This window comes from Anguilla anguilla, chromosome 2 (genome assembly GCF_013347855.1).
Source record: "Anguilla anguilla isolate fAngAng1 chromosome 2, fAngAng1.pri, whole genome shotgun sequence".
NCBI classification, from domain to species: Eukaryota; Metazoa; Chordata; class Actinopteri; order Anguilliformes; family Anguillidae; genus Anguilla; species Anguilla anguilla.
Genome location: NC_049202.1, coordinates 45,157,343 through 45,181,073, shown reverse-complemented (window position 1 = coordinate 45,181,073; position 23,731 = coordinate 45,157,343). Strand labels below are relative to the sequence as shown.

The 23,731-nt window shown below is 36.5% G+C and overlaps 1 protein-coding gene across 12 annotated transcripts in view; it reads right to left on the bottom strand.

Moving 5' to 3' along the window:
* Nucleotides 1–1,544: 1,544 nt before the first annotated feature.
* mslnb (mesothelin b) overlaps nt 1,545–23,731 on the bottom strand; it is a 64,435-nt gene continuing 42,248 nt past the window's right edge. For all 12 annotated transcript variants that reach the window (XM_035406322.1, XM_035406321.1, XM_035406323.1 and 9 more), the window contains 31 exons: nt 22,875–23,021; nt 22,569–22,780; nt 22,202–22,305; nt 21,886–22,004; nt 20,443–20,598; nt 19,516–19,724; nt 18,623–18,708; nt 17,965–18,092; nt 17,723–17,848; nt 17,068–17,261; nt 16,872–16,963; nt 15,308–15,438; nt 14,789–14,913; nt 14,497–14,614; nt 14,109–14,321; nt 13,273–13,443; nt 11,837–11,977; nt 10,589–10,638; nt 10,353–10,482; nt 10,102–10,184; nt 9,259–9,385; nt 8,923–9,113; nt 8,571–8,661; nt 8,330–8,453; nt 7,469–7,656; nt 6,826–6,981; nt 5,679–5,815; nt 5,372–5,505; nt 5,030–5,124; nt 2,972–3,212; nt 1,545–2,223 (listed from right to left, as the gene is read on the bottom strand). In XM_035406322.1, the coding sequence (XP_035262213.1) occupies nt 2,138–2,223; nt 2,972–3,212; nt 5,030–5,124; nt 5,372–5,505; nt 5,679–5,815; nt 6,826–6,981; nt 7,469–7,656; nt 8,330–8,453; nt 8,571–8,661; nt 8,923–9,113; nt 9,259–9,385; nt 10,102–10,184; nt 10,353–10,482; nt 10,589–10,638; nt 11,837–11,977; nt 13,273–13,443; nt 14,109–14,321; nt 14,497–14,614; nt 14,789–14,913; nt 15,308–15,438; nt 16,872–16,963; nt 17,068–17,261; nt 17,723–17,848; nt 17,965–18,092; nt 18,623–18,708; nt 19,516–19,724; nt 20,443–20,598; nt 21,886–22,004; nt 22,202–22,305; nt 22,569–22,780; nt 22,875–23,021 (4,305 nt within the window). In that variant the 3' untranslated portion in view covers nt 1,545–2,137. The remainder of the gene's footprint in view (nt 2,224–2,971; nt 3,213–5,029; nt 5,125–5,371; nt 5,506–5,678; nt 5,816–6,825; nt 6,982–7,468; nt 7,657–8,329; nt 8,454–8,570; nt 8,662–8,922; nt 9,114–9,258; nt 9,386–10,101; nt 10,185–10,352; nt 10,483–10,588; nt 10,639–11,836; nt 11,978–13,272; nt 13,444–14,108; nt 14,322–14,496; nt 14,615–14,788; nt 14,914–15,307; nt 15,439–16,871; nt 16,964–17,067; nt 17,262–17,722; nt 17,849–17,964; nt 18,093–18,622; nt 18,709–19,515; nt 19,725–20,442; nt 20,599–21,885; nt 22,005–22,201; nt 22,306–22,568; nt 22,781–22,874; nt 23,022–23,731) is intronic.

Below are 23,731 nucleotides of genomic sequence, written 5' to 3'. Positions count from 1 at the left end.
AATTTCAAGGTTAATATCAACCCAGCTCCTGGTCCAAGCAACGGTACTGTCCCGCCTGGACTACTGCAACTCCCTTCTGGCTGGCCTTCCGGCATCCGCCATCAGACCCCTGCAACTCATCCAGAATGCTGCAGCTCGTCTGGTGTTCAACCTCCCCAGACACTCCCACGTCACTCCCCTGCTCACTACCCTCCACTGGCTGCCTGCTATGGCTCGGATCAAATTCAAAACATTGGTCCAAGCATACCAGGCAGTCAAGGGGTCAGCTCCAGCATACCTCCGTAAGATTTTCAAACCATACATGCAAGCCAGACCCCTCCGTTCGGCTACCTCAGGACGTCTGGCACCTCCCTGTCTTCGCACTTGCGCCTCACGGTCACGTCTCCTGCCTGTTCTGGCTCCTCGATGGTGGAATGACCTTCCCATGGAAGTCAAAACAGCGGAGACCCTGACCACCTTCAAGCAGCGACTGAAGACTCACCTCTTCAGGTTGCACCTCTCCTCACCCCTCCCTACCTCCCTGTAGCATCCAATTGACTATGTATCCTTAGGAATGTAGCTAGGTAAGCTGTTTTTTAGTTTATTGTAGTTACAGTACTCGCTTAACTACTGCCTGTTTTATTTTTATAGACAACTTTTTGTTGTGTCAACAAGATTACCTACAGGGTCCAAGTTAAACTATGCGGTTGCTCCCTGCACTTGGAACTGTACTTTGCTCTAGGGTTTTCAGCGCACTTGTAACTGGTTACATTTATACACTTTGTTGTACGTCGCTCTGGATAAGAGAGTCTGCCAAATGCCTGTAATGTAATGTAATATAATATTGCTCCATTATGTAGAATTTCTACACATTATTTTTTTGACCTAATTGACCTGTGAGACCCAAGTATCTGTTCTGAGGATGGCTAAGGTCTTTGAACTTTCTTGTGACAGAAATGTCAGCTCAAGATGTGATTGAGCTAATTACATAATTAAGAGCAGAAGTTGAGACAACATCCTGAACTGAATAGCAATTGTTTTCCCAAGGTTTGATATCTTTCTGTGCTATGGAGAACACAAACAGAATGTACCACGTGACCCAAACAGACCTTTTAGCTTGAAAGGTATTTTAAAAGTAGTTTGATCCACCAGGAACCAGGAGCACCATTTCACCACTTCAGGAGCACTTACTTCCTTTTACCACCACTCAGTAAAACCAACAAAGCAGACTTTACTGAGATATGGTTCCAGACTAATCTGGATCTTTTGACTGCATATGACCTTAAACAGTGCATTTGACTCCAGCCCAAAGTCTCCAAATCTACCATAATACGTAACCTCCATGACAGTAGGCTTTTTGGTGAAGACTCGGTTATCTATTTTCCCATGAGATTACCAAATACCAGTTTCTCTAAAATTATTATTGGTAAAAATGATACTTTCTTGCAATAAACATGGGCAGATTGTCCTCACAGCCTTTTGAACTTTTGAACTATCACACATCACATTCAAAATGGCAGATTTAAACAATCCAAGATAACATTAAAGAAGAGAGGTCATGCATGTCAATTTATAGCTTTCTTTATTTGATACTGTTTTTTTATTATATGAGAAAGGAACTGCACAGTAAAATGACCAGTGTTAATTCGACTCTAACATTGTTAATTCAACTATTAACAGATAACATGTGGTCCCTCTCTAGAATGTTGTCTGTTAAGTGTCGAATTAACACTGTTAGAGCTGAATTAACACTGGACATTTCACTGTGTGTTAATATAAACACAAATGCATTTAAATTCAAAATGTAATTTGAACATTTATCTACATTGAAACACTGTTGAATTACAAGTCTTTCCTCAGTATTAGTGGAAACTTCAATATTGTTCAGAGCTACAATGTGTGCAAATGTTCCCTGAGCAGAAACTGATTTAATTCTACTCTTTTTTTGTAATCAGTGCTGATTTTACACCATTTAGCAGCCAGGTTAGAGAAAGAAAGGTAAACTATTATTTAAAAACAATTTAAAAATCTTTAACATCTACTAAGAGAATATATGTAACATGTACTGCTATTACTCATTTATATGTACAATACTTCATTATAGTAACAGAGGTAAAGAACAAAAAACTGTCATGTTCAAGTGAATGTTATTTATAAATCACGGTAGTGTCTGCAGGGTAGTGAAGGCCAAGGCGAGTAAAAGATACAGAACATGAGATGGTTTTTTAGTTGATCCATCGTGACCTAAAAAGGAGAAAAAAATACATCAATAAACACAGGTCAATAACACTAAATACGAAAGCTTATTGCAGGATATTCTGCCACAGGACATAAAAGTCGACTTGACTCTTGACTCTTTCTTCCTTGTCCCACACTTCTCCACTTTCAAGACAAAGAAAGAGCACCACAAATCACTCCCCAGAGTTTAGGGCGCAAAGCAAAAAATTGTTAGGTAAGGGATAAACGGTGATGTCTTTCATGTAGAAGAGACCTTAAAGAATAGGAATATGATGGTAATTATGAAAAAGGTTAAACATTTGTTGTACCTGAATTTTACGAAAACATGTTAAACCATGTGGGTTATATGTGAGTAAAAGGTAGAAATGACCAAGGGGCAGGGCAGTTATTAGCACAATTCTTTTACCATAAAGTGACATCTCAACTATATGGTAGAGATTAGGTTATGAAAAAACTGAATTAATAATTATTAATTATTGCTATTTGGACTTTTCTTAGGAATCTATGGTTAAATTAATTTGTTCCTCAGCTATTTCAATGAGCAACAGTTAAAGGTTAAAAAAAGCAAGTTCAGAAGTAATAATTAATGATGTAATACACCAAAACTATTTTAAATACATGAATTATCATTTCATGACAAATTCATTCATTCCTCCATTTGCACCGGATTACCTGGATTTTTGCCTAATTTACAATGATATTAAAAGCCATGGAATATAATAAAACTTGTGGAAACTGATTGATGGAACTTTACCACTTGTTGTTGTTGTGGATGTTGACGTTGACCCTCCCGTTGCTGTTGTTGTGGTATTGATAACACCAACTCCTGTTGGGACTGGGTCATCTCTGCCCCCAATGATATCCAAACCAAGACTATTCAATTCAGATTTGAATTGATTTGAAATCCAGTTTGCAACAACAGTCTGGTTCTCAAAGTTCTTCAAATCGGGGAGGTTTACACCCAAAAGCAATTTTACATCATTCACTGTTAGAGCCTGTAAAGTTGGAGAAATAATTTCTTTAATATTTTAAAACACAATCAGAAAAACTGCTACAGATTACAATTAAATTAAATATCACTAAAAATGGGTCCTGTGTAATGTGAGGTGAAAAAATGTGTGAGGAGAAACATCAAACAGTGCTTAATAGCCCAACAATCAGTCAAACTTTAAACAAAATATATCTCATAAATACTTAATATAGCATACATAATGCCTTCATAAACTTGACATAATGGCTTAAATCATACATAAGCAAATGTCATGCTTAATAAAGGGTGACAACAATTTCTTATGCAACATGGTATGCCAAATGTGACATAATCAACAATGTCACCTGGCTAATGGCGAAACATAAAACATATAGGATAGAGGATACTAGGCTAACTGACATAACTCATGATTAGGGACATCAGTTTGTCTTCACCGTGTGACCTGCCGGGATTAAAACTCGCATTTCAATGGTTATCCTCAGGGGTCCCCATAGGCACTCCAACGACACAGTAAAGTGACTATTCATGCAATTGAGTTTCTAATTGAGACATTTATAAACAGGAAGAGTCAGGAAGGAAAGTGAACACGGATAGAAGTTTATATGCTGTGAAACGCATGTCCTTGAGCCAGTGGTCCTCACTCTTGGTACTGGAGAGCCGCTTGGTCTGCTGGCTTTAATTGTTACTCAGCACTTGAGTAGTACAGCAAACAAATAGTTAAAGGAGTTGATTACACATTTAATTCAGGTCATCTGGTTTTTTGGCTCTGAATCAGTCACTGATCTTAAGGAAAAAAAACCTAGCAGACTCTGTGACTGAGAGACTGTGGCTCTCCAGGACCAGGATTGCATATCACTCAGTAAAAAGACATGTGAATTCATATAAAGCAAGGTGTTCCCAGTGTTATCTGAAGAGAGCCAGTGTGGGTGCCAGTTTTGTTTTAGCCCAACCCTTGACACTTGATTCTATTTAAGATTTAAGACGATGATTAGTGTAATTAATTAAATTATTAATTTATTTTGTTGTTTTAAACTTTAAATTTTGCGCAAGTTAAATGTTATATAACTGCTCTCATTTTTAATGCAGGCATTTCTAACTGCTTCATGCCCCGTCCAACATTAAAAATACTGCAGCATGTTCACAGTATCAAGAAATTGAACTGAATTTAACGTGTCGCAAATAAACATTGCTGTCAATCATTATCTGTGCTTAATTAATGCAAATTACTTTATCAACTTAAATTGTTGAGACGGTGCAAATGGGATAATTGCTTGTGAAGGGGCTTGTCAGAGAGGATATCATGACCTCCAGCTGGCGGAGGACTGAAGTACCATGTGAGAAAACAGAGGGAAACAAACTGGTGGTCCAACTCATGATGTCACTTGAAGCCAAGAAGCAATCCAAATCAACCTAAGGGAAGTTAGTCCCCTTGAATAGCTAATAGTACTTAGTGATGAAAATGCCCTTTAGATGCTCTCATCTACTCTTGGCTCACAAAGTGACATGAACCTTCAGTCCTTCCACAATTCACCCGTCCACTGGACTCTGAGGTGATGTCCCTGACTCTGCACCACGTATGAACTTGTTTTGTTTAAGAAATGTATGGCTTTCCACCCTAATACCAGAGTTATAACTTATGTTGTCATTTCTTTCATGAAACATCCACTACTCCTTTTGGTCGCATGTTATAGGTTAGATCACATTTGATAGAAGACATTATGTCCCCCTTTATGAATCATATTTACTTATGTATGGTCCATGTCATGCCATTATGTCATGTTTAAGAATATGCTGTATAAAGCCTGTCATGTCTATACTTACATTGATGACATTTTCATCCAAACTTGTGAATGTTGAAATATCCATACTAACATTGGATGCTGTCAGTCTTCTTATGTATGCCTCTGGAGCACCACCTACATAGTTGCAGCGAATAAAGAACATCAGGGGATTCCACATCAAGGTTCTACAGTGACAGCTTAGCAAGGTCTCATAATCACAGCAAATGCAAACAATAGTATCAAAAGTGAAATGGATTTTCTCTTCATCACTCAAAATCCTGCCACTTTGCTTTTATTGCATTGGGTTCTTTCAAATACTTGCAATGTTTCCAAATGTGCCATACAAAAACATATATTGTGCATTCACATTTTTCATACTCACCAAGAAACTGTTCTATGAGTTGGTACTCTGTCAATGAGATGGTATTTCGGTTTGAGTAAGCTTGGTTGGCAATAATGAACAAGGCTTTTTGTTTCTCAGTAGAGCAATTTGACAAGGACAATGCATTTGCATTCCTGCAGGAAAAGAATTAAGAACCAACCAAATAAAAAACAAAGAATTAGTTCATCTGGAGTCTTGCTTTATAAACTTTTTCATACAAAGATGAATAAAGATATTTTTCCTATCTGTTTAATTGTAAATATTCTTACTGACAATAAAGACTGGAGGTTCAGTATACCATTCTCACCTCAGGCTGCTTGGAGTGATACCTTCCAGTACATTGGTATCAAGCGAGCACAGGTTTGCCCCTCCTATTGCATTCAATTCAGCAGTCCCCAGACTGTTGCCTGCAGTGCTTAAGTATTTTGTGATGATGGCCTTACTCTAAAAGACAGATTAAACAAATAAGCTGTTGAGAGTCTGTGAATGAAGTTCATGTTCCATGATGCATAGTTTCTTCAAACATACTGTACACAGTATATCCAATGTGCTGGAGTACAGGACCAAAACAACAACAATCATGTCACTGTATAAACAATAACAGACTGCACTGTACACACACAAACATACTCAATTCACTGGTCCTCATCTGCAGATTTCTAGTCTTGTTCATAAAGTAAATTCTACACACATTTAATAAATGCAGACATAGCCATCCCATTTCAGGGCACCATAATGGGACATATTAATGTTATGTAAATGATTAGAAATAGTCATGTTTAGAATATTGTCCCATATCCTCTGCAAGCAATGGCTGCTTGAAGTCTGTGACCCACAGACATCACCAAGTGCTGAGTATCTTCTCTGGTGATGCTCTACCAGGCCGGTACTGAGGCCATTTTCAGCTCCTGCCAGTTGCCTTATGTTTGCTTTTCAGCATATGAAACACATTTCAATTGGATTTAGATTGGGTAACTGACTTGGCAAGTCAATAATTCCAGTTTTTGGCTTTGAAAAACTCCTTTGTTGCTTTAGCAGTATAGTATGTTTTGGATCATTGTCTTGGCATACAATGAGTTTTGAGACATTTTCTTGAATTTGAGAATATTAAGATGCTCTTGGTGGCTTTTTTTAGTTACTTCTGAGCAATTTGTAAACTGGCCATTTTGTCCTTTTTTTACATCTTGCACTGTAGCCTCTGTAGTTCTGTTTCTGAAGTCACTGACATACCCACAACATTTGAAAACTTAAAAAATTGAGTATTGGAATTGGAATTGACTTATTTCGCTTTAAAAAATCGGCAATCAGAATCGGCTATAAAAATTAATGATGGGTGCACCCCTATATATTTTAATAAAAGCTGAGAATATGCACTTTGACCATATGTGAATTTTTGGATTATAATTTCCAGGCATTATGGATCTCACAGAGACACAATATTGCTAGCGAGCTACCTTATCTGGTTCCCACTGGCCATCATCTGAAACCATCAAAGCATCAAGAGTGTCAATATTGGTGACATTCCAGTTGTTAATGTCATCTATTGAGGCTACACGAGAAACTGCCCCAAGACCTTGAACCTGCTCATCTGCAATGCCTTTGGGGTATGCCTGAGAAAGAAGAACAACAGCACATAAATATGGCACTTTGGGTGCATGGTAGTCCCCTGCAGACCATTCCCAGTGTGTATGCTGATATCATCTTAATATCTTTGACGCAAATGTATAACAGACAGGCATTATTGAATATACTTTTCATAGTGACATCATGTTTGAGCGAGTGAACTTGTAAACTAGAAACAAATGTGAACAAAGTATTAATTCTCAGCTGCTTGGCAGAAGTGTGTTTCCTAGTTCTGATGTGTAGGAATATTTATGCTCCAGGTGAGCTGAAAGGTTTATGTTCATGCATGCGTAATTCGAGAGAAATATACATAATCTTACTCAACAGTAAAGAGAAAATTAGACATTATAGACATTACAGACATTTGTATAAATGTAACAGTAATCACTTTACATTGTGAGTTTATTAATTCAAGTTGTTATTACCTCTGTACGCTGTAAACCCCCCTACTTGTTAAAGCGCAGATGAGAATACCTGATTCAATTTGTCCAAAATGATCCTTTGAAAATCATCGTCGTCCACTTTCATAGTGAGGCCTGCCAGATTGTCTTTCACAGTTGAAACACTCAAACAAGCGTTGAACTGTGAGGCATCATATCCAAAGGGGAAGGCATCATCGCTTATGACAACTTGGGTGATACTGCCTGCAGTGCAGTCACTTGCTTAAAAGACAATTAGTCAATAAAAGAGATTAGAGACAACCCGATTTTAGAGGTCATGACTGACCAACTCATTATTGGTACAAATGATAAAGGGAATCACAATCATTGTTCTGATATTATTTTCAGCATTTCACAACACAAACCAATATATAACACTGATTTGTTTGTGAAATAAGAATCTTTCTTTAAATTATGTTTGGACTTTGTACTGATAAAATGATTTCATAATATATAGAAGTATACTGTACAATATGCCAGTTATTGCTGCTTTGGTCTGTAACATACTTTTAAACTTATGGCAGTATATTTTTCTTGTGTAAAGGTAAGCAATAACTTGCAGTTTTCCCCTTAATTATGGCACAAAATTGATTAATATGTGTGAGATGCCAATCTTCATTGTTTTTTCAGCAGGGTATCTTACCAGATCCCCAAATAATCAAAGGGAGGTTTTACGTTTATCATGCATATTTACTATGCACCTTACTTATAGCAGTACTTCCTTCATGAAAAATTATTTTAAAATGATTTTGTAGTTATTTCAAACTATTATGAAAATGCACTTTGGTAGTCAAATCGGGCATAAATTCAAGCTATTTTAGGAATGTAAATTATACATGAAATTTCTCAAAGAAAATTATGCTGTCATGATTTACCAACAACTGTTCCTACTGACCTGCTGCACGTTTTGATCGTAAAGACCTATTACATTCTCTGAACATTCTTTTTAATTTTCTCTTTTCTCTTCTGTCTCTTCTCTGTGCTTTCATGAAATACTTGAGGAATCTTTTTTTGACTCTCTGTTTGGAAAAAAAGACAAAGTAAGTATTTGCAGAGTCAATCAAAGAAAAGGCAACAGTTGAACAGGCCCACTAACAGTAGCAACTGTAACAAACATATAATTAACTTAAACTCACCCTATTGAATTGACTCCAGAAGTCAGTTTTCATGTACAATGGTAGAATTCCCAGGTCTTTCAAAGTTTGTACATCCCATGTTGAAGGGTGTCTGTAAAAAAGAACATCATCATATAAACACATAGTATTTTTGTATGTTTTATATATCCATAATTGTTATAATTGTTGGCTTGCAAGACAAATGTGTCTTCTGCTTGGCCTGAAGAAGTATGGAACCTCGATAAAACTTTAGCAGTGTTTCTGGAATTTCCTTAAAATGTGAGGTCTCACCTAACGACATACAGTATTATGTATACAGTATCTACTCAGCGGAATTTCTTTTTTTGTACTACAAACGTTTATGTCTACATACCCATACTGAGTGTTTCCAGTCAACAAAACCTTCTGCACAGATGAAATCTGTACTTCAGAGAGGTCTTTGCAGTTCTTCAGTTTCTCCAGGATCAAGGGGTCAGAGTTCTCAATGTAGGACCCGTCCAGTGTGCAACACATGTTGCCCAGTATTTCCACATTTGTTCTGTTGATGCTTGTTCCTCTTATACCCTGAAATAAATAGAGTTCCCAGACAAAACAACAGTCTGTTGTATTAAACATGATTGCAGTAGTCGTCTAGAATCTTAAGGGCTTTTCAAACAAATGTGAAGCATTACAGGCATTGTGGAATTGCAAGTAAATCCATGCGACTCACGAGGCAGCTCTTGGCATTGTCCAGCAAGGCGTCTTTTTTCGCCTTTAAGGCATCAGATAGAACAGAGTAGTCCGCAGCTCCAGTTTCTGTAAAATATGCTTTGCACTTTCCCTGCACAGTGTTGTAACTAGGAGAATAATTACAATACAACATATTCAGTTAGAATTTCTGTTGTCCTGAAACAAGGACATATAGTGTCATTGATGCAATGCACCATTCAGCTACTTGAGTGCTAATAGCATCCCCCTGTGGAGAATCTTCAGCCTGCTAAACATGAGTGAGTTACAAGCCAGTTTCATGCATCTAAATAAAAACATGACAGAATTTTTTTTTTTTGATTAAAAAAAACATCCTGTTTAGGCTAGTAGTAATTTTACCTAAAATTAGGCCAATAGTAATTTTGCCTTTGGTTTTACCAATGAATGAACAAAATCAATGAAAGTATTCAGGGGAATTAATGGTAACTGTATATCCTGCCTAACAGTTTTCTTTAGTACTGCAGATTTGTATTATTTCCTGACCAGAATCATTCAGTCTTGTTCTCTTTTGAAGGACTGGAATGAAATGCTATGCCATACTATCATATTTATGCTATTTGTGTCATCCTGGCACAGACAATATATATTTTTTTACATAAAATTTATTTTGATATTTTGAGTAGACGTGAAATAATAATGAATATAAATAATCTTTATATTTCCATATTTGTGCACCATTTGTGACAGGGCTTGATGAGACATAAACAGCTACAGTAAACTTTCACAATTAACTGTATTTCAGATCGTAAATTAGGTGTACAATATATATATATACTCACTGGAAAATACTGTCAAGGGGACTTACTTGTAATACAGCAGCATATCAGGTGGATATTGCTGGAAGCTGTCTGTGTCAAAGTCTTTGATATAGTTGTACATGCAGGTTAACTATAGAACAGAAGCATTTGTTAATCCACAACCTCATTACTCTCATAAACATGTATGTTTATGTCACAGTTGTTCTACTTATAACTCATGTACCTGTTATGTGAATTTATTATTATTTTTTTTTTTTTAAAACAACTGTGCAGCATTGTATTTACTCTGTGTACTTACTTGCGTCTCTCTTAGAACCACCCTGTTCACACCCGATCGTCTGCAGGCTCTGATAAGATTTCTGACTTTAATTCTTGAGAATTTCTGCACTCGGGTGCATGTGAATCCTTGTAACACAGCTGTTGACATTCTAAAAGGAAATGTATCAGTAATCAGATGCTGCACAGCATAGCATGATTGTGAGAAGGTCATTTATAATTGCTCAAAATGTGCTAAAGTGAAGTAATAACACATACCTATTTGACTCAGTGAAACCTGTAGCCACCACATCAAAGAACAGAACAGCCTGTAAAGAAAAAACAAAGTATGAAGCATAATGATACCAGGTGGCAAATGTCAACCCTTCTATGAAGCCTTTACATATGTCTATGACTCAGTAAACTTTGCTTTTTGTTAAGCATCTCAATTACCTTGCATTCCTGCGGTACTAACACAGAAAATACAACAAACTGAATGGAACATCTTTCCTCTCTGGAACATTTGAAACATTTACACAAGTCTGCAATAGCAATTTTGACAGCTCTGGTCCCCAAATTTATGGCTTATATTGCAAAGAACACAAACCCCAGCTGAGTCAAAGAGGACTAAATACTAATTGTATTTTAATACTAAATACCTGCATTGTAATGTAACTTGCCCGGTCTAGGTCAGACCGTAACAATAAATAAATGTAAAGGGAACAGAAAGGGAAAAGGGTAATGGAAATGGCTTTTGAAAATGGACAAGCAACTCCAGTCCCTACCCAACCAAAGAGAATATAGCAAGAGCCTATCTAGTCTTCAAAGTTTTGCCAGGTTTGGGGTGGCTTTAAATGCTGGCCAAACAGCAAGCTAGTTAGTTAAGACACTGTGTGCCATATTTAGATCTGTGAATTTGATTTGACTAACAGGAAGAAGCCACAATATTAGTAGCTAGCAAATAAATAACAAAACAAAAACCAAAAATTTTCCAAAAACTTTGCAAAAAAATATTTGACATGCTAGTTTCATAGCCAGATAAATTACCATAAATATTGTCATTATTGTTTTCCAAATAGAAAGCAACCAAATATTATGAATTATTATTAAGTATTTGCTGCTTCTTATCCCACCACCAGTTCACAAGTTAAGCTTGCACAGACATGAGTTTGAGGAAGGCACTCCATGTGCGGAGGAACAGGCAGCTTACTGACCAGCACAAGTCACTAGTGAGTGATTTAATCCTGCCAAAAAGAGACCCTCCCATCCCTGGGAAACACTAGAACCAACTGTGTGTCCCCATGGGGCTGTCAGCCACCGATGGCATGGGGAAAGATACACAACTGTTTGGCCCATCCATGCACTAGAACAGTGCCTTAACAGAATGACTCACTCAGAAGCTCTCAGTGGAGTGTATTTTAACTGGCCAGAGCTAATATAACTGAATATTATAGAATTATACCAATGAGCATTACTCTAAAATGTGATTTCACAATATACAATACCCTTTACCAAATGGTACAATACCTGTTCATATTTCCATTTTTTCAAGTTAACTTTTTCAAATGATTCAGGGGAAAACTCCAACAGTGTCCGTGGAATTTCTGTTCCCATCGTATCTGGAACATTTTCCAGTAGTTTTGCTGGCGTGCTGCTGACACTGATAATCTTTTATAACAAAACAGAGACAAAGAGAGAATTTCAGGAAAGTCACTGCAAGTGAAGGAAGGAACAAATGCATATGAGATTTTGAAGTGAAACACAATTCCACAAATTCTGCATAATTTGTCATTATGCAAAATTGTCACAATTTCCACAAATTGTCAGTGGATATACTGTACTTGTACACTGCAAAAACCAAAAAAAGAAAAGTTATTTTTGTCTTATATTTAGTCTTAATAATTAATTTCTATTACTTCTTGCTAAATACAGCAAAGAAAAAAAAAAAAGAAGAAAAATTCCAATGAGGTGAGAGAGTTTGATTAATTTCATGAGTTGCCAATGGGGTATTTTCACTTGTCCAACAAAAAGTAACTTAAAAAACAAGCTAATATTTTGTACTTGAGAACTTATAAAAATAAGATTTAAAATCTCATAAGACAAAGGAAAGGAAGGAAGCCTTTTCTCTCTCTGTGTTTTAGCAGCGGTTATGCTGCCAAGTTATGTGCCTAACCAAAGTGGTAGTGATGATATCCCATTTTAACTGCTACCCTAAGGTATATGGACCTCAAAATTGTACTCCAGAACAATACTGTATGAAATTTTGAATAGCCAAAGTTTCCACATACACACTGCAATCTAATGCACGCCATGATTTCAGAGCACATTGTCTGTGATTCTCCTGTCACAGTCACCGCTTGAGACCAAGCTCACTCAACCGGCCAAATAACCACTAAACTCACACACGGTACCTGAAATCTGTGCAGAATCTTACAACCACACAACTTTCTACAGTTCACACCAAGAACGGATTTAGTCACCCTTATTTAAACCTACTAAATAACTTATCTTTCCTGTACCGTGGTGACCAAAACTGCAGTCAATACTATAGTCTGATTAAACAAAGGATTAAATGTATGATATCAATAAATACTTTATTGATTTATGGGGTTTTCAAAGTTTTATATTCCAACATCCTGCTGGTCTTTTTTTTTTTTTTACTGATACAGCGGGATGCCTGGATACTGATTCACCTTCCCTTCAGGAGATCATGTTGCATACTTTTTGCAAATAAATCTGACACCACTTTAGGGTTACTGAGAACCCACCTTCCTCTCTGGCATGTAATTTAATACATGAGGGATATGAGTCTGAATGCATACATATTTGACAAGCTGTAATATACTTTCTAAAAGTATATTACAAGATGTATATTGTATATTTGTATGTATCTATATTGTAAGATGTATAAGTATATTGGAAGATGCCCATAGAACTGCGTCACACAATATAGATTTACTTACCTTGCTGACATAGGTTCGTTGTATGATTTGTGGGGCAGCCAGAATGTTTGTGATGAAGCCTGGATTCTGAGATGTTAGTAGAATTTCAGTGGAGTCTATATTTTGGATTACATTGGATGGAACACCCATCACTAGTGATCCAAGTTGCTGTAGTTGAAAACCAGTGATAATCTGTTGGCAAAAAAAGAAGACATTTAAAGGAAATAAGAACACAAAGAGCCATTTTAAAGAGCTATTGTGACTAAAGGTCTATGTGCCAAAAATTCTTTCACATTTATAATTGTAGGTCTAAGCCAGCATTTTATGTCATCAAGTTCAGCTTGCCTGCTCAAAATAAAATCTTTGCTGCACTGTTGTTAGATGGCTCGATATAGGATATGTGAGGCATTTTGCAATTGGTCTCTAGCCAACAACTGAAGTTTTTTAACGATAAACATTTTAAAATATAATTTTTATAATCAACTAATATATGAAACAGATTGTCTGGAGAAAGAGGTTATGTAATTGTTTTCTCATAAGAAGGTATAATTTAAAAAGTTTTCTTCTATGGGCAAATTCTATTGTTTCAAACCACTCCCTAGTCCAGTCACTTTTTTTGCGGTGGGTGGGACTTTAACACTATATCCATTCACAGTCCATGACACATTACACAATTCAAATAGCTATGTCAAAGCAACTACAAGAGGGAATAATAATTGAATATTCTATTAATACCACTCCCAATATTGAAAGGGTGGTTAAAGGGTGGTGCAGAACAACTTAACAATAATATTCAGTCATTAATATTTCATTAATCGTTGTAGAGGTGAAGAGAAAATAGTTAGCATAATAAATACCGCAAAGTTGGCTTTCAGCAACTTTTTTACTATTGTTATTGACTGTCCCAGGTTCCAGTCAGTCACAGTGCTCAGTGTTGGAAGAGATGATACAATATCAGATGGTGGAACTGCTGAAATCTGTCCAGGTGTGAGCCCAACACTCTCTTTTCCAAGAGCTGTGATTATATCCGAGTTGATGGTTTGGAAATTTCCAGCCAGAGCTGTGGATACCTGAAAGAGATATGATCATTAGGAATTGGTTTCTTCATTACATTTCTGCATACATCTGTACACTGTCTATTCACTTTCTTCAGTACGTTCTTGAATTGGTTATCCTGATTAAGTGTACATTTTAGCGATTGTTTTATGGATTGCTTTCACTTTTTCTAAAGAGAGAGATGTTCACCTCTGGGTCAACTTCACTGCAGGACTGGGTTAGGTTGTGGAGAATGATCATGCTCTCATCTGCGTTTAATTGTGAAAATGCTGAGCCTGGGGCACCACATCGGAAATGCATTGGAAGTCTGTAGAGCGTAAACACATTTTGAAAACATTTATAGGGCAACAAGTTTTCCTCAATTTTAACTCATGTCTGAGTAGCAAATAGAGTAGCACTGTAGAATTAGTGGTGATAAATGAATATAATCTTTTGCTTTTCAATTTTAGGTTTTCAGAGATGGCTTGTGAACCACACTCACAACAAGGGGTTAAAGTTGCTATCTTCCAAGTAAATGAGCTCAGTGTAATAGGATGTGACATTCTCAGGAATGCTGGAATGATTGAAGAGCTCCACATTGGCAAGGTTGGTAGAGAAGACTTGAAGCTGTAATGGATAAATATAGGGAACAGGAAAATACAGGTTACGCACATTCATTGTTATATAAATGATGAAAAAAAGATGAATATGTATAATTTATATTTAACATGTTAACTGGCAAATAACAGTCAAAATAAAGCAGACACTGGCAAAACTGTTGAAGTTTATATACAATACAGTCACAATTAATCCCCCCAGGGATTAATATTTTCAGATAGCTATCCTGAAAGTTTAGAGTATATATAATCCTTAATTATATTTATTATTTTTGTTCATATGTTGTTATATTGTTATTCACTTATATTGGTAGGCAAACACAATGCATTTTTTTTACATATTGGTATCTCATCAGTGATTGCTGAATGGGTGTATCCATATTGTTAGAGAGATCATGCATTACCTGTTCTGTAGTACAAAATGTGTTGAGATCATCCAGAGTAATGTATGCTATGAACCTTCCAATGTAATTGGCAAACCAAGCTTTAGAGTTCAGTTGTGGATGAGTAGCATTGTAACACTTGGGTTTTGTTCCTAAATGATAAAAAACATGAATGTACACAATGAATAATGTCAATATATGAATGTCCTGAAAATTACTAAACAAAAATAAGCAGACTCTGGATCCAATATGAAACAGTCACATAACCCATATATGCTTTTCTGTATTTGTAAGAACATATGGAGACATTAAATACCATCCATTTACTTCATGGTGCCACAACCTTCAAGACAACCTCCATGATTCTGTCAGCATACTTGAAACGTACATGTTTCTTTTTGGTGGCGATCAGAACAAAAAAGAAATCAGGTAAAATGGTTTATGCTTCAAATGAAGTTCCCAGCCAGAAAATTGTGGTGATCGGGTAATTTTGTGAGGCACAGTCCATGAAGCACTCTCAACCAATACACAAAACCACCATGAGGCCCAGGATTCGATTCCCAGCTATGGCACTTTCTGTACTGTGATTGCATCTCTATTTGTATTCTGTAACCCTCTCTGCTTTCCCCCTGTCTGAATGAAGTGAGGAAAAATACAAAAGCATGGGTGGACTGCCCATGGTTCTTTTAAAATGTGTGTATTCATGTGTTCCATGTAATCAGCAAGGTATTCATTCAAAAGTTGACCTTTGCCTTGTCTCACGTTGTTCTCTGTGGTTGTGGAAAAGTGGTCAGGACTAGCAACAAAATAATTAGTACAATGTGGGCTACTGCCCTTGTATCTCACAGCCACTGAAAACACAGTTCACCATGAAGGCCTTCTCAGACTGCTTGCTTTGCTGTCACTACACTCATCATAAAACTGTTAATTTATGCAATTTCTTTAATAGGAACATTGCACATTGGTTTCATTTTAGTGTTCACATTCATGTTAATGCGCTCAAATTAGTGTGCTAATTTCATTTGTAGTCCATGGGCAGGTTAAAACAGAAACTAGTATTACTGTATGCCAACTAGCTAGCTAAATGACCTTATAATTGAGCAAGTCAATAAAGGCAGTGACAAATGTCAATGAACTTACAGTAAGTGAAAAATAATAAATGAAAAGTACTAATATTTCCTTTCGTGTATGACAGTTTAGTACACTGTTTTATTTAGTCTCATACCTAAAAATGGATGAGATGTCATATGAACCACTATGAGGCAAGAGTCTACTGTACTACTGGTCTAATTCTATGACTTGTCAGTGGTCTTAATAACCAACACGACCCCAGACCTCATATCCTTAGATTTTCTTCACACACAACTCAGCTTCTGTGCTAGTTTCATGGTGCTTAGAAGTACAAATTGAATTGTGAATTAGCCCTAAACTACTAAACTTGGTTATCTGACACCTGGTTTCACTTGCTCTAGGTAAGTGGGCAAGCCATATTGAACCCTGGAATAAATCTGGTAATATAAATGGTAACTGTCCACTTGAGTATACTGGAGGGGAAGAAAAAACACTCACTCTCAAAATAACTTACCAGTGTTGAGATAAGTCTTGATGGTGCCATACACATCTTCCCTTGTAAAATCTGCATTGTTATACTTGTAACTGTCTCCAAGAGCAAAGACACTGAAAAAACATCAATCATAGTAATTTACAAAAAAACCTCATAAATATTAGCGTGTGAATTGTGCTGCTTTCGGTTTGCATGAACATTTGACACTGAGGCTTACATTTTCCTGAAGGGAAGACATTTGGCATTTAGTGTCTCAGTGGAGCTGATGAGATCCTTAGTGAGGAATGTCAGGTAGAGCTTCAGTCTCTTCTCAAACCAAAGATCAACCTCTGTTTCATTCTCACTGCTCAGAGCTAAAGGCCAGACACAGGGCAAGATTGATCTTCTCACATTATCAGGAATATCCCCCTGCTGAAAGGACAAAAAAAATGAATAACCAATTGATGAAATTTTGTATAGCATCATTCAATATTCACCATTGACAACATGTAGTATTACAGATTGCTATGCAAAGCTCAAACAGTTGTTGTGATTGAAAATAAACACAAAGTTGGAAGAGGCAAAAGAAAGCATAATAGATTATGCTTCATTAATCACCGAATATAAAATGGAATACAGCAATAAAAGTTAAACAGCAATGAAACCATGATGGTATGACACAATAACATTTAAACAAGATAAACACAAAAATTGCATTGCAAATAATCTTTCATTGCAAATAAATAATGTGAATAATCCATACAGATGAGCCTTTGAGCATAAGGCACTTTAAAGGTAAGCTGTTTTTAGCTGCATGTTGGGACATTATCACTCCATATTCCATGTGCCATCAGTGCGTGATTTGATTGTAAAACTGAATGTCCAGCACTTACAGTTTCCAGGAAGTTAGGAGTGCTATCATAGTTATTAAAAATAGTGCAGATTCCTTCACTGTTGTCAACAACTTTGGGTCGCATGAAAAAGGCGGTGAGGTCAGAGGGCGGGATGGAGTTAATCAACTGTAAGAGAACACAGAGCATGGGTGAAAAAGAGTCAAACATCCAACAACTGTCAAACCAAAGTTCAAAGAAACTTAAGTGTCTTGTTTAAAATGGTAAGTGTGCTTTCAGTTTACCTCTGATCTTTGACCTTCTGGCATTAGTGAGATGAACGTAGTTAAATTTGGGAACTCAAAGCTGAGGAAGGACCTTTCCAAGAACAAATAGAAGCTGCCATTTGTATAACAACGTAGGGGAACTGGTTCTGCGAAGAAACAATTTCAAAAGAAAAGTTATTCCTTTTTCAAGCATTTTCAAACATTCTTTTTTGATCTTTGTTTCAAAATTTAGACTCCCTAACTATAAGCCTGACCCATTCCCGCAACATCTGCAGTCTTGTTGGGAAGGGCGCAGACTAGTATGAACGTCTTCCAAAATGCACTAGTTCTTTTTCTTCTTCGGTTCATCAACTCAGCTGTGCAACTGACCTGTTGTCTAAATATTCAATTGACCAGAATCACAACTGCCTGGTTAAGAGGGCCTAATAAAGTGGTGACCCAAATGACTAATAAAATGCACCCTTCCTCAGACAATACAGTAGTGTCCTCTCACAATTTCCCAAATCATTGTTTCAACCCCTGGTAATACTTGCCTGACACTCAACCTGTGCCTACAGGCCTATTGTTGTCATAAGTGCTTTTAGCAAATGAGCCACTTCAAATTCAGCCCAAGGGAAATGGGAAGGAGTGAAATTCATGGCACATAACCCAGTGAATGTGCACTATAAGTTAATACCTTTGAGTGAAGTGAGTATGTGGCTGTAGACCTCTCTCTGTGTATCACTGTGCAGGGTAGAGCGAATGGAATTCAGCAGCTGAACTCTGAAATCAGTAAAAAAATATAAATTGAAATATATCCCATGAGAAACTAATAGTCTTGAATCTGATGTCAATTCAAATTGCATGAAGAGTGGCTCAAAGCAACAAAAATTTACATTTGAAAAGCTTAACAGCAAAATAAGGCCAACTGATCACACTCAAGAGCCACAAAACAAACAAACAAAAAAAATCACTACAAAATGCACGTATTGAGGGCCATGAATGTTGGTCCTGATGAGGTCCGTTGTAACAGGGAGAGCTGCAGTAAATATCTAGAAAACTCATAAAATCTCTATCTGGATGGATAGGAACCTCAGGGTAAGTGGAAATATAGTTTTATTTTATTTCTGGGTGAAATTATCCTTTAACATGTGTTGCCTATGTTGTGTTGGGGAAGTAAAGATATGTTTTATTTTCTGAATCCAGCAGTTACAACTGTCAAAGCCCTTGTTAAAATGTTCAGCACACTGAATACCGAACACAAGTGGTACTGCGTGCTAGAACCCCTGACTTAACTGACATGTAAAATATATTTTACGTGAATTAATTAAATAATTATTATTTAAAATGACAATTATCAATTAAATCGCCAAATTCGTTGACAGGTCAGTCTAGAATAACCTGGAGGAATCAATCAATAAGTCAAAACAAACTGTATCAGGTCTTAAGATATAATAGCAACTTCACAGGCGTGGAAGAAAATGATGCAGCGCCAGGTAAATGGAGAGCATGTACAGTATTTGGTAAATTTAATGTCTTCAATTTAATGTATATATCTGTAAACATGCAGATCAAACAAGTTGAACTTACGCATGTTGGCTTGTGACGCATTGTCTTTCTTTTACAATGGTAAAGAAGGGTGCCACATGATTCAATGACAAATTTGCCAACAAGGGCCTGAGTCTGTTCTGGAGCCAGGCTAGTATCTCAGCATCACTGACAGATGAAAGGTTCCCCCTGTCGAAAACCTGCTGGAGCATTGCTGAACGAACTGATGTTGGGAACACATTTTCATGACCCTAAAAGAGAGACACAGTGGAATTTGATTGGATAACAGATAAATGACACAGTTTCTTTATCCCCACTGTGCTACCTGATCTATCCAGGTTGGTCTGACATGGTGCCGTCCATGTTGAGAGGCTGTCTGGAAATCAAACACACAACCTTTCTACTCTGACCAGGCCTACTGGGTCTACAACCCTCAGCCAAACAATACTGAGCTGCTGAATTGGCATACTCTTATGTAGAGTTACTTTTTCCTTTTTCCAACTTTATGTTTATAAGTTCATTTAAAAATGAGGATACTTCATATTTGTTTGCCTGGGTGTGAAATTCTCACCCTGAGAGCACTTGTCGGCAACCATGAAGGCCAGATGAGTGAAGCCTTGGATAAGCCTTAAAAATACATACAGCTCATTTGCTGCAACTAGAGTATGCTCATCTGCACTCACAAATTAGCTACATTACAGTTTCAGAAAATAGTGAACCAAAAAATTAATGTAGTATTCTGACCTACTGTACATATCCCTACATTCATTTTGAAAATCATCCAAATTGTTTGAGTAATGCCAAAATTAACATAACCCAAACCATATATTTGCAATTCTAAGTTTAGATCCAAGTGCAAATGAAGAGGATTTCATTCTATGCCAGCAGGTCTCTTGAAGATGCTTACATTCTGACCTGTAGAGCATGTGATATACAAATACATAACAATATGTATCAGTATTATCTCACCTGAATAGCTGGAGAAACTATATCAAAGAAAGTTGCTAGATCAATAGCTTTTACATGGCCCATTAGTTCAGTGACATCGCCAGGGCTGTTCAACTGTCCAGGAGTAGAAGCAACCTCTGATAGTTGATTTAGGCTCAAACGAGACAAAGCATCCATCTACAGAGCAAATAAACAAAACCATGGATTACAATCTACATGGAGGTGTCAAACTCAACCAAAAGTGAGGGCTATGTAAAGAATAGTAAATTAAATCAAATCACTGGGGTATGGGTGGTGGGGATGAGATTGTGAATGTGTTTGTGGTTACAATGCACACAGGTAGCCATAACATCCTATTTACAGTATATAGCTTGCTTGTTAGTTATTGCTAGATAACTGGATAATTTTAAACTTACAAGTATCATTGCTGCTCAATATCGGGAAGATGTAAAAATAAGTACTTGTCATCTTCTCAGGCTAGCAGCTATTTAAAAGTTGCGCCTCACTGTAAGTTTATTAGGAACAGAGTAAATCTTGAATGCGCAAATGCAATATTATTGTTTGGGTCTTTGTAACAGTCTGTTAATGTCACGTTTAAGAGAAGGAAAAATGGCACAAGCTAGATGGCTAGCCTGTTCTGATGAGTACGAACAGCAACAAACTTATTAACATCATGTTTAAAAGGGAAAAAAAACGGCACTCATTAGATGGCTAGCCTGTTCTGATCATTATGAACATTAAAATATAAATGATTTCTTTACTTTACAAACACAATTTATGGAAACACATACTGAAAGATCAAAGAAGTTTTTCCTGTCTGTTTGTTGCAGTGGTGCAAACAATAAACGTATTAATGTCAGGTGAAACAGAAGGCAAATGTGTTAAAGTGCAAAAGCTCAAAAACAGCAGTTTTAATTTGTTAGTTGAACACAATAGTACAATTTTCCAATTGTAAACAGCTGGCTGAAGTGTTGTTATGATACTTTTCATAAACTTGTTGTCAGCACTTATGTGTGAAAGGTCTATTAGATTAACAATGAGAGCAGGGGGGCATGCTCTTCACTTCACCGATGCTGCTCACTGTGACCGCATGCAAATGAACCATGAACCAAACGTCAGCTCTATTTCACGGTCCAGATTTCATTGATTATCTGGACTGATATGTGGGCTGGATCAAAATTTGTGGGTGGCTGTGTCTGTACTTTGTTCTAATCACACAATTCACAAAAACCAGTTGGTAGATTTCATCAGTGAAATCAGCTGGGTGAGTTCATGGGTGGAAGAAACACATGGCAGGAATTCTACTTGTCTATTTGTTTTTAATCTCATTACGTTTCATATAAATGACAGTATTTTAAAATTTTGGCATATTTGTGAAATTATGTTAAAATGTTCCTTTTGTTCGCTATCTGAATGCACTGCAGCACATTTAAGTGTGTGAATCATCAATAAACAAAATAGTACCGGTGAAAAGCCCATATGTAGTCTTCGGAAATCCATGACAGATGCAAAGTCAATGAAACGTCCAAAGTTTCTTTCCAGCCAATCAGCACTCCCATGTGTACCAGAAATACAACCTGGGTCTGGCAGAATGTCATACATGCACATGTTACATATAAAATAGAACCAAGCACTAATTTAATCTCATTTTAAAAATAAATGTTCAATGAAAATTCAATTTTACAAATATAGTATATTTTATGTTGCTGAAAGCAGTAGGCACAGTATAACACTTCAGCTTTTAAATAAACATATAATTCAGTTTTAATGAAGCAAATACCTGATGTATCATTCTGGGATAGAAATATGTCAATGAATTCAGTATAGATCAATATCTTTTGGTATCTGTCCATTTCTGCATAATGTTGCCCGAGAATCTTCACTCTGAAAAGTAGAAGGACCATGGGAAAGATGATGATGAAAACTGGCCATTTATTCATCCCACCACTCACTTCAAATTCACAGTAAATTGTGTGTAAAGTGGGAGCTACAATGGGTAAATAGCACAATGCAAGCTGCCATTTAAGCAATGGCAATTCAAAATAATAAAACGTGCAACACCCCAGCTGATACAGCTTAATCATTAAAGATTAATGAGAAAATATAAGATTTGTATGAAAATACACAATGCATAAAACCATACATACACAGCTTGGTAGGTCTGGCAGCTGAAATTCTTGGTGCTGAGACAGGACAGGAACTCTCTTGAAACAGATGGTAAAAATGGCTTGAGCTTCATCTGAAACCACTGGTCGATGAAATCCAGGTCTCTCAATTCTGCTGCGCTGAAGCTGTCAATTCTGATTTCACCAATCACTTCTAAGACATGGGATGTGGATGGGTTGCTGGAACTGGCCATCTATAAATATAATTTATATGAAGGCCTTTTTTAAAGTTCAGTGACAGTATGATAACTGTATACAAACAGAAAATAAATGTTTACATTCTGTTACCATGTTAGAGAACAGGTCAAGGGCTTCATCCAGTATTCCAGACACCTTTGTGAGAAACAGCTTCCAGGTTTCTTTTGAACTGGTAACATTACTCTTCAGTTTGCATTGCAGTAGTGTCACCAGATGTTGTGCTGTTAAACCTATGGGCTGAAAAACATCAAAATAGTCACAGTTGAACTAGGAGAAATGCAAATGCTACTGCATAACACATTTCATTATCAATTTAAAATACAAGATAACATTGAATTTATTTGAATGGGAACAAAGAAAAATGTGGAAGAACATCGCTAACTGGTTACTTCGTATTATCATTATAAAGTGAAACAGCATATAAAAACATGATGTTTAACAGAAGGAAAAATAACACTCACTAGCTCTCTAGCCTGTTCTGATCATTAAATATAAATGATCCCTCTATTTTGCAACATACTTTATGCAAACACATATTGAACGAATAAGGAAATTGCTGTTAAAAAAATATTAACCTTACGTAACGTAATGTTATCTGTATCTCTATTCTGGAAAATAGAGGCATTCAAATATTAATTATTCTGCTCCTTTACAAATATAATTTCTGGAAGCACATACAAAAAGATCGAGGACATTCAATCTGTGTGTTAGTTGCAGCGGTGCAAATGACAAACTTATTAATGTCACATTAAACAGAAAGAAAAATGTTTTAACGACTGTTTTAATTTGCTAGCTGAGCCTCATGGGACAATAGTTCAACTGTTAACAAATAATATATCAGCGAGAATAGTTGAAATATTGGGGGACTAAGATATAATATGTCTATGATTATTAGTTATAGTGTAACAGTAAATCTGTCATTAAATTGTATTTTCTAAATAAAACTG